The sequence below is a fragment of the Penaeus monodon genome, chromosome 4, assembly GCF_015228065.2.
Source record: "Penaeus monodon isolate SGIC_2016 chromosome 4, NSTDA_Pmon_1, whole genome shotgun sequence".
NCBI classification, from domain to species: Eukaryota; Metazoa; Arthropoda; class Malacostraca; order Decapoda; family Penaeidae; genus Penaeus; species Penaeus monodon.
Genome location: NC_051389.1, coordinates 40,327,718 through 40,339,029, shown reverse-complemented (window position 1 = coordinate 40,339,029; position 11,312 = coordinate 40,327,718). Strand labels below are relative to the sequence as shown.

Genomic DNA, 11,312 nt, shown 5'->3' with positions numbered 1-11,312 from the left:
AATGTTGACGCTATCTGTTTACAAGAGCCCTCCACGTCAGCCACTAAAATAAAAACCGCCCCTAGAATTAGAGGAACCACTCCTATACGAACACAGGAATTGCAGGCCTACTGACTTATGTCAATGACACCATACCGCATTAGCTGGTGCAGAAGTCTGATGACAACAATGTGAGTATCAGCATTTACATATTCGAAAAGCCTCTGGGTTTTTCTCTCTGTACAATGTCTACGCAAGGTGCAGAATGTTTCAAACTGATTCACTGCCCACCTTTCAGAATCACAGCACAAAATGCATGGGGGATTTTAATATTAGACATTTATCATTTGGAGATAGTTAGTGCAATGAAAACGGCGAAGAGTTCCGACATCTTGTGAACAATAAATCAATGACCATATATGATACAGGCAGGCAAACTCACGTGGCGGGGGGCAGGCTTGATTATGTGATAGGAAGGCATCTTGTGCATGGACACGTCAGAAGCATGCTTGCAACAGAGCTAATCAGTGACCACTTTGCAAAAGTAACGAAATACGCTCTTGATAATATTCAGTCTGCAAAAACAAATAGGCTTAAATTTTCTATTCCTCTTTGTCTTGAGCACCATATTAAATCACGTATTTATGACTGGTATTACGATTACACAGTAATGAGTGTTGACAAATTTTCCATGGACATGACGAAAGTGGTCACTGATTACTACAATACCTGGGTCTGTCCAAAGAAAACCTTCAAGAGCAACAACTCACAACACTCCAAACAACCTAAGTGGATAGGTGACCCTACACTATTAAGGGAACAAAAGCGAGTTCAGGAGCTTTTCGATGTCTACAAGCAGGACAATACCTGTGACAACCTTATTCAATTCCTTAAGGCTAACCAAAACCTACGGGAATTAATAACTCACTTCAGAAATGAACACTTTGAACAATTCCTACAAAGCATTAACAATAACACCTCAATGTCTGAGGTCTGGAAAAAATCGATTCTTAGGCAAACCAACTAACACCCCACAGTTCCAAAGTCTTCTTGCACAAGTAGATTTGCTCCTTAGTCAATGGGCTGGAGCGCCCAAATTGAGCTAACTTCCCGCAAATATTCCCAATAACCTTAGCCTAAAATTGCATGTAAATTTGCCAATGAGATTGGATGCTCTGATCCCGACCCTCCAGACTTTGCTGAGATTACTGAGTGGGAACTGAACAATGCACAAATCAAAGGAAAAGTGTCCGCCCCAGGTGAGGATGGAATTACCGCCTGGTACCGCCTGGTACCTGGTAATCCTTTTTTGCACCTGTACAGGTTAAGTTTGTCACAAGGTATCAAGGATTTTTTTTTTTATTATGATGTATGATTTACATTTTATTTTACCATGTACAATTATAGAAGTCACAAAGTATTGCACTATGTCAAATATATGTAAAATTGTATGCATATCTCTCTTAATATCTGCATTTGGCAAAGACTCTGAACTCCGGCGGTCCGAGCGTGAATCCTGCGACGCCCTCCGTGTTGGTGACCGGGACGGCGGGGTCGAGCTCGAAGTCTAGATGCTGCACGAGCGCCGCGAACAGCAGAAACGACGTCATGCGAGCGAGAGGCTCCCCGAGACACAGCCGTCGACCTGGAGGACCGTGAAGGAGAAAGTATATGGTAACTCAGAGGAACATGGACAATGGGAAGAGTAATTTCTTGTCTTGTACTGAACTATAAAACTTTATTCATAGTAAAAGAATGCAAGCAGTTAAACTTACAGTTCGACCATGAACACAAGACGGATCCTTTACCTTTGCCGAAGGGAATCATTCGCTCGTCCTTGCGGAAGGTTCCATCAGCGTTGATGAAGCGCTCGGGACGAAAGTTTTCAGGGTCGCCCCAGTATTCCGGGTCCATGTGAACACTGTACAGATTGTTCATCACCATCGTTTTGGCTGGGATTCGGTACCCCTTTGAAGAAAAAATATAACCTAGTTTTTTTAAACAATGCACGTGCGCATAAGCGATTTGGTAAAATTAACTAATACATGCAGTGATTTCAACTGAAATTAACATGCCATTCATAAACATGTTAGAAATAAGTATGGTATCCTTTGTCTACAATTTCATAAAATAATTCATGGATATATTATGAAGCAATATCTAGAAAGCGGGAAGTACAGTCAAGTGAGAAAACAGATCATCATAAACTTATAGTGGTATGTAACTTACCCGCAATACTGTATCTCGCATAGCACTATGAGGGACGGTTAAGGTGGCCGCCCCTCGAAAACGTAGTACTTCATTTAGAGTTGCCTCTAAGTAGGGCAGGCTGTGGACAAGTAGTATGTGGCATTAGTTGCTTCCCTCCAATTGGGACAGACATGATCGAATAACTTAAAGGTAATTGTCTTGAAGAATGTGTTTATATGATGGATTTCTGTGCATGAATGGCGGCTTACGAGCTGGGATGGAATTCACACTGATGTTGGCCGTAATGACTGGTGCATCATTAATGCACTGTTAATACAAATTGCAAGATTACACAGGAAAGTGACAGCTCGAAGACACTGGCGCCCGAGTAATGAATGCACAATGAAATAAAAGGAAACCTTTTCTAATTGGGGCTATACATCGTGATGTTACTACACGAAATGGTTACATGCTCAAGAAAATATGGTTAAAGGAAATATAGAAAAGGACAGAGAGATGCATGAAAAGAGTGTGTCACCTTAAGGGGTAAATAGGTATGTTCCCAACCAGGTGCCATAATAAACTTCAATCTGGCCATGAGTGCCATGGATCAGCAGCTGTGCAGCTTCTCGTTATCAAACCGCAAACAAAAAATTCGGAAAAACACGTTGAACAACTGCCTTACGAAATGCTGAGACTAGCATCATTGAAGCAGATAATGGAATACATTAACAGGAAATGGAGCCGTTGGCGCACTAGGAAGCAGCACCAATGAGGCGTATATCTTCGCTTTGTCACATATCTCGCTTTGTCACATATCTAAGTGGAAATAATCACTTAGGAGACCATTCACGTGAGATCACATGCATACATACACGCACATACGCGCATACCGTGGAAGATATTACACATAGACATGATTATATAAAGTATAAACACACCCACAACAAACCATCTTTATCGATTTTTATCTTTTAAACGATCTTCATCGTTTATTTAGGGCCTGTGATACTTACTGTGTTCGGTCCGCCATGCTGGGAAAACGATTTCGCCCAATAACGGAGTCAATCTCCTCTTGCACTTTCTTCATGACTTCCGGGAAGAGGCACATGAGCATAACAGCAAATGCCACAGTGGCGGATCCTGTCTCAGCTCCAGCGCTGAACACGTCAGTACAAACTGCAATCAGCTGTTTCTCTGCAGGAAGAGAAATCTTTTGGGAAATCTGTTCCTCAGGTCAGGATAACTGAAATGACCTTGCTTTCTCAATATTAAATAATTTGTAATGTGTTTCCCCATGAGGGGATCGATCGCCCAGGGAAAACAAATCTATAGTCAGGAACAGTTAGAATCCTTGAGAATCCCTGACTGACGTTGGGATCTGCTTGGTTGCTTATCCACTTACCAGAGAAAGTGGAGCACATTTTGCTGTTGTTGAGTTCGTTGTTAATCTCATTGAGGTAGATATCTATAAAATCTCTAGGGTTGTTAGGGTCGAGGCTTTCCTTGTGTTGTTCTACTGCTTTCTGTAAACCACGTCACAACGAAACGCAAAGCAAGTAAAGTTGCCAGTGATTAACTATGAGCTATTAAGTACACGTCATGTATGAAAATTACTTTTTCGAAATATGATGGTATGCGCTCCTAAACTCATTTTACTTGGCCTTACCTTAATAAATTCTTCTACGAGAGCAAAACCGTGCATTACAATCACAGCTCTATTTGCCCGAGAAACAAAATGACGCAAAAAGGGGAATGCACCAACGAGGCCACCGCTTGGCTGAGAAGGAACATATATCTATAGAAGAACTCTTGTGTATATATACATGCTTTGTACATTATCGTTATTATCATTTTAATCGTTATTATAATCGCTATTATCATGATAATAATAATTATAATAGTAGTGATGATTATAATTATAATATTATTATAACTGGAATAATAATTTAAATAGCAATAATGATAATGATTATTATTATTACTATTATCATTACTGTTGTTATCATCATCATTATCACCGTCGTCGTCATCGTCGTCACTTTCATTATTATTATTGTCAATTCATTATTGTTACTTTTATCACTGTTGTTACTTTTATTATAATTGTTGTTGTTTATACTGTTACTTTTATTATCATTACAAAAAATATAGAACTAGTACAACGACAGCGACTGACTTCTCTATTATAATTATCCGCGCCTTACATCTCCTGCTCTGAAGAGTTTGTTGAGGCTGTCCACGAGATGCATGAGTTGCGGGTCCTTCCTCGGGAATCTGTCGCCGCCCATTACCGCCCACAGGATGTTGATGGAAGAAATGCCCACGACACTCTGGTCAGCAGTTATAGATAAAGGTTATTTTTGCTTAATATCGACAAATATCAATATGTACCTGCATACATTTGCACTGTACATGCATGTACATGTGTATGTATATGTATTTAAGATACTGATAAAATTTTGTATGTGTATATAGTGTGGCACACACATTTATGTGTGTGCACACATCTTGCTAACAGATTTTAGTATTTCATCCTCTCACTCCTCCCACCAAGACCTCAGAATCTCTCCTTATATATATATGTATATATATATATATATATATATATAAATATATATATATATATATATATATATATATATATATATATATATATGAAGCCAGAATTAATAACAAAAACCGCAACTGCCTCGTTTACCCATTAGACAGCCCTATGCCATAAACACCACTTTGGTCAGTTTAAGGAATCCAAATGCTTATGATTTATGTTTTGTATATATACTTGTATTGAGTTCATGTATTTCGTGTGTATCGTATGATCATATTCTTGTGTTATTCTTGCATTGGCATTATTTAGTTACGATTTTTTAATGAAAAAAAAGTCTGTATAATTGGACTGCCTATAACGACCCTATTCTCTGGTTCCTGCTTACAGCATGATAATGAAGGTTTGTGAAATAAATATGAGATTCTTGATAGCCATATTAATCTGCCAATTTGTGCTTACTATATGAATAAATTAATGTAAAATCATATAGACAACTATATGTGATCTGAAAGAGGGGTCTAAATCCAGGCAAACTTACAACGGGTCATTACATGGGAACGTTCAAGGATAGAAATGTTCCAACGAAAGCCGAACAGTATATTCAACATCATTTGCGTTTAATATGCCTTGCGTCATTTGAAGATTCATTAGTCTATGAACCACTGACTTCGGATAACAAAATAAATGAAAACTAAAAGTGTAGATGAGTCCCTCGCAATGCCTAAAGCTGAAATCATAAGTGAAAATTCAACGATCAGTTCTGTATGTTCCCTTTGTAACAGTTGCTACCCAAAATCGGAGAATACTTGGTGCATATGTGTTATAGGACGTCGCTGTAAGGAAAAGGTTGGACCTAATACACTGATAAACAATTATCACGAAATTAGTCATAACAGTGATAACGGGGGAGTAGTATCTGCAGTTGCTTAGATTTGATATCTGAGATAAGTACTGGTCGTGCTCGCCAGACGCTAACCCCCCCCCCCCCCCACTACCTGTAGTTTGACGCTGCCGTCGGCGTCCAGGATCTCGTCGATGAGCTCCTTGGCCTCCTCGTGGATCACGCTCTCGTGCGAGCGCTTCCCGAACCCCAGGTTCCGGAAGTGATGCAGGGAAAAGCGACGCTGTTCTTTCCAGAATTCACCTTCCACGAACATCACGCCTGCAATATGTATTTATTAATAGTGTTATTCACAATAACAAGATTGCAGATTATATCAAATGCTTAGTTAGCTACGTATATATTCTGGCATAAAATAGTCATCAGACCGAGGTTCTCACCGCGAAGAACTCCCCCTTGCATTATCTTCCGAAGGGAGATCTCGGGACGCCCATTGAGATCGTCGTTCTGCAGCGACTCTTTAATTGCTTCCCATCCATTGACGACCACGACAGGTTTGTGGGCAAAGAAAATTCCTATGACTGCCCCGTAATTATGTGAGATTCGCCACATCTGCTTGTGAATAAGATGATTTTCTAAATTTGGCAAAAAACCCACGAGAGGAGTCCGGGGGGGTCCTGAAAGTTTGGAACAAATTCAAAGGCTATATATATATATATATATATATATATATATATATATATATATATATATATATATATATATATATACATATGTACATATATTATGTATGTGTATGTGTGTTCGTTCGTGCGTACTTGCGTGCGTGTGTGTGTGTGTGTGTGTGTGTGTGTGTGTGTGTGTGTGTGTGTGTGTGTGTGTGTGTGTGTGTGTTTGTGTGTGTGTGTGTGTGTGTGTGTGTGTGTGTGTGTGTGTGTGGCTTAATACCAGTTGACTGTGCAATTTCATATCTTGAAGTCCTGTGTCTAAGATTGCTATTATTCTCACTATATTATCAGTCCTATACATCACTATAGGAATATTCGGTCTAGATATAAATGAGACCTATTCTTTATGACTATTCTTAAGTATGACTATTCTTAACATTAAACTGATCATGCGCACAGTGTGGCACCAACGCTTTTGATGGTCTACACCGACGTTACTTTTAATGCTATATTACTTAAACGACAATCGTATATTTCATCTACAAAATCCAATAAAGGAAATGACGTTGTTATTTTTAATAATTTCAGATTGTATTCACAATCTATCAATGTATCCTGCTCGATAACACGACGTACCAAAAACTACAGTCCAACCCTTATCGCATTGCTATAGAATAGTTTCGTATAAACTCATGCATATTGTTGCTAAATAGCCAGATCCCAAATTCCTTGATCGGTTCCGAACTGTAAATCATTCTATTTCATATTTTTACGGCCTTCCGAACACTCACAAAGATGGTTTCCCTAAAGATCCCTTATTTCTTCACGTAACAAGTGTATAGTTTCTTTGCTTGCTAGCACTTACTCTCCGTTCATGGGATCTTTCCTTAGCATTTATATAAAGTATTTAATGGATTTCAGTAAAAAGTCTCCCGACGCAATTAGTTTGGATGTACATTCCCTTTTATGTTTCATCGAGCTCATTCGCCACGAATAACGCTTATATTTTTGGTGGTAAATTTTATAAACAGAATCATGGTATCACGATGGAAGCAGTTAATGCATTGTCCTTGCCAATTTATACATAATGTTCTAACCTGAACTCTTTCCGTTTAACTCCTTACAGATAAGTTGGTTTAAATATGTGGCTTGTGAACCCGGTAGATTATGACGCTCCACGTTATGGCCACACTACCTTAGGCTAAACTTCGAATAATCGGTCACTGTCACATCATAAATGCCTAACAGCTCTATTATACGGAAGGGCAATGTTGAATCTTGCTTGACAAAAAGTAAATATTTCATATATCTGAAAGATTTTATATAAAGCGAAAATTGAAGAGAGTAAAATCGAAGCTTGCCCACAAGTAAAAATAAGGGAAAAATCACTTGTCGTCTTAATAAAAAAAATGGGGTTCAAATATTCAGTAACAACCAAATTTTAACTAATTATTCTTCCTATACCATTTCAGCACCTTCTGGAATTGTTGTCTACCTCGATCACATCACAATATTTGTTTGTTAATAAACAAATGGGATATAGTCGGAATATATATATATACATATATATATATATATATATATATATATATATATATGAATACAGAGAGAGAGAGAGAGAGAGAGTGGTATATTCATGTGTGTGTGTGTGTGTGTGTGTGTGTGTGTGTGTGTGGTTTTGTATGTATAGGATACACACACACACAAATAAAAAAAACGCAGACTCAGCTATGACATCACTCGAAAATAACTATAATATACATGACGATACAATATATAAAACAAATCATTACAACACATAATAGAGTGTGTATTTACCTGGTGGGAATCCCTGGGTTTCAGTGTCCCTCGGTAGAGGAGCCACAACACCAGCATCAGTCAACACAGCCGGGGTTAGCAGTGAGGAATGGTGGCCTGCAAACCCAGAAATCATGTAAAAATTGCATATATCATTTAATATTAATATATATATTATAATATATAATAATATATAATAATCTTAAATAATATAATATATAATTTTTTAATTGCATATAATATATACATTATGATATATAATATATATATATATATATATATATATATATATATATATATATATATTTATATATATATGTATATTATTAAAATTATATTTTATATAATATAATATATATATATATATATAAGTATATATATGCATATATATACATATATTACATGTATATATATATATTATATATATAAAATATATAATAGATATATACATTATATATATTATTTTATATATAATATATATGTATATATATATATATATATATATATATATTATATATATATATTTATATATATATTATATATATATTAAACACACACAAAACACACATGCACACCACATACGATGAAAAAGAAACAGCCACAAGAAGAAATTTAAAAAGATTTTCATTTTTTTGTACACGTTACTGTGTGTGTATATTGTAATATGTGTGTGTGTATGTATGTGTGTGTGTGTGTTTGTGTTTTTTGCAGCGTTCCTATTGAATAACGCCTACTTTGTTTTTACAGTGTGTGTGTGTGTGTCTGTGTGTATTAATTGTGTGTGTGTGTGTGTGTGTATGTGTATGTGTGTGTGTGTGTGTATGTGTGTGTGTGTGTGTGTGTGCGTACGTGTGTGCGTATTAATGCTTTGTGTGTGACAGGTCAGATGCTTTTAGTACTTTGGTTATGATTGGTTGGCAGTGATGGGGTTTTACAATGGTTTGGACTCTTTCTTACGAAGAGTAAAAACACAGTAAGGGAACACAGAGGCAGTTTTTAGGGTAAGTGGTGAGCGCGGAGTCGCGAGTCTGGCCAACCAGCCCTGTGGGGCGAAGGCTGGACTCCCTTTTATCACGTCGTCCCTGGACACAAACTGATAAAAACTGGGTCATCCTCGGTCACAAGCAGTGGCGTACAAATGCAGCTGCAAGAATAGTGAGGCAGCTGCAGGAAATGTAGGGGGAGTGAGGTGAGGTTACTGGTTCCATCTGTTAATGACCCTCCATATTGCTCGGCTACCTACGAACGCCTCGCCCTCAAGGCACCTTAGAATGGCCTCAAGGGTGACCCAAGTTTGGTGGTCCTGATTTGTGGTCATCTCGTTCTGCATGCGTTGTTCCTGGTGCATCATGTTCTGTGGCTGCCCTTCCCTGTTCGTCTTTTCTTCCTGGTCCTTGGTAAAAATCCATCCGTCCTCGACGTCCAAACACGTCCTCGAAGGTCTCGCACAGGTCCTCCTTGACTTCAGATTTGTCTTGACTTCCTCGTAGTCCTTGTCCGGTCTAACTCGGCGGGGTACTTGTCCACACGTCCTCGCAGATCTTGGTTCGGGTCCCTTCTTGCTGCATGCTCACCCCTCACGTCGTCCTCGTAATCTTCGTTGGATCTACGGCGGGGGGCGTCCTCTTCGGCATCTTAGGATGGCTGATACCTGGGCTGCCGAGATCCTGGAATTCGACTGGATCAGCGGGCATCCAGGCAGGCGTCGCCCTACCACAGTATCCTAAAAAGGGACGGGTACCTGCACTGGCGATTTTCCTCGTCCTTCGCTGGATCTACGGGCATCCGTAGGCGGCGCCCTTCACTACATCATGGTGCAGCTAATACCTACTCGGGTTTGACGTCCTTCCTACAGCTCCTAAGGTGACCATCCTGCAACAGTGTCCTACTGCGGGCTGTGTCAGATACGTTGGTCCGACTGCTATATTTCTGCAGCAGGGTCTTCCTTCGGTACCAAGTCGGTTATCGTCGGTAAACTAGATCATACATGTAAGAGCTAAAATAGTAAGAGAAAAGGAAGCAAGGAGAAGAGGGGTATTTATATAAATTTGCATTTCTTTATGTTTGCTTTTACTTTATTTTCATCCTTTTTTTCCTTTTGTGTTTTACTTTCCCAAGATAAAGAAGAAAATAGGAGAGGGAGGCATCAGTAACGATCCGCATGGACCTAGCTTAAACTACCAACCATCTCTGATGGACATGAGAGTAGATAAGGGAAACGACAACAGCAATCCGCAAGGATATACTTGAAACAATTGTCATCACACAGAGAAGAAATACATGGAAAATAAGAAATTGTACATCATGTACGAGCCCCTCATCACCCCTGACAAAATTGTGGGCAAAAGAGACATATCATAAATTTAATGCCTGCAACTATGACAGCAAAAAAACCATATTAATGAAAAGATTAGGATTTGAATTGCTAAATCTATTGCCATCAAGTGCCCATGGGGAGTGTGCATAAAACTTCGTTATCATTACTCAAGTTTGAGTAGATAGGTAATGTCTATGGAGCTAGTGAGATCCTAATAACACACTCCTTTTAGTGGGTCGTGTGGCATGGTTGGTTTAGCACTGGCCTCCGGTTTCATACCCGAGTGAACTAGGTTCAAGTCATGGTCAGAGAGGGGTGTTATTTATCAGGATTTGAATTGCTAAATCAATTGCCACCGAGTGCCCACGGGAAGTGTGCGTAAAATTTTGCTATCATTACTCAAGGATGAGTAGATAGGTAATGTCTAGGGTGACCTAGGTTCGAGTCCTGGTCAGGGAAGGTTGTTATTTATCGATATCAACGAGTTTATATATATATATATATATATATATATATATATATATATATATATATACACACACACACACACACACACACACACACATACAAATATATAAACACACACACACACATATAGTTAGATATCAAATAAGTCACTGATATAGAAACTTTGTAGGAGTTGTTACAATAGTAGATAGGTATTGTAATATATTGTCACACTATTGAAACAGAATGCATATAATGATATGAATTCTGAGACTAATCGTAGAAAAAAAAAAATACATATTTCTCTCATACAAAACCTTATACAATATATATAGAGATCTCTGGTCTGCCGTTATAGATTCTTCTAGGTTATTACAATTTTTATTTGTATCATTATTGCTATAATAATAACAACAACAATAATAGTGATAACAGTCAAAATAATAACAATAATTATAAGAATAATAACAATAATAATAATAATTATAACAATGATAATAATGAGAATGATAATAATAGTAA

At 38.1% G+C, this 11,312-nt stretch overlaps 1 protein-coding gene across 1 annotated transcript; it reads right to left on the bottom strand.

Annotated features, from left to right (window-relative positions):
- Positions 1–1,349: 1,349 nt before the first annotated feature.
- Positions 1,350–8,057, bottom strand: LOC119572210 (methyl farnesoate epoxidase-like). The gene is made up of 10 exons (XM_037919187.1): positions 8,048–8,057; positions 6,002–6,238; positions 5,716–5,882; positions 4,377–4,502; positions 3,839–3,949; positions 3,575–3,695; positions 3,186–3,366; positions 2,209–2,308; positions 1,788–1,947; positions 1,350–1,624 (listed from the first exon to the last, which is right to left on the bottom strand). The coding sequence occupies exons 2-10, from the start codon at positions 6,171–6,173 to the stop codon at positions 1,443–1,445; spliced, it is 1,320 nt and encodes a 439-aa protein (XP_037775115.1). The 5' UTR covers positions 6,174–6,238; positions 8,048–8,057; the 3' UTR covers positions 1,350–1,442.
- Between the last annotated feature and the right edge of the window lie 3,255 nt (positions 8,058–11,312).

What these genes read in the sequence shown, in the direction of transcription:
- LOC119572210 (XM_037919187.1), bottom strand. Translation starts at nt 6,173, where the DNA reads ATGTGGCGAATCTCACATAATTACGGGGCAGTCATAGGAATTTTCTTT. An exon ending in GCAAGGGGGAGTTCTTCGCG is followed by an intron (nt 5,883 to 6,001) that starts GTGAGAACCTCG and finishes TACATATTGCAG; the next exon opens with GCGTGATGTTCGTGGAAGGT. An exon ending in AATGTGCTCCACTTTCTCTG is followed by an intron (nt 3,367 to 3,574) that starts GTAAGTGGATAA and finishes CTCTTCCTGCAG; the next exon opens with AGAAACAGCTGATTGCAGTT.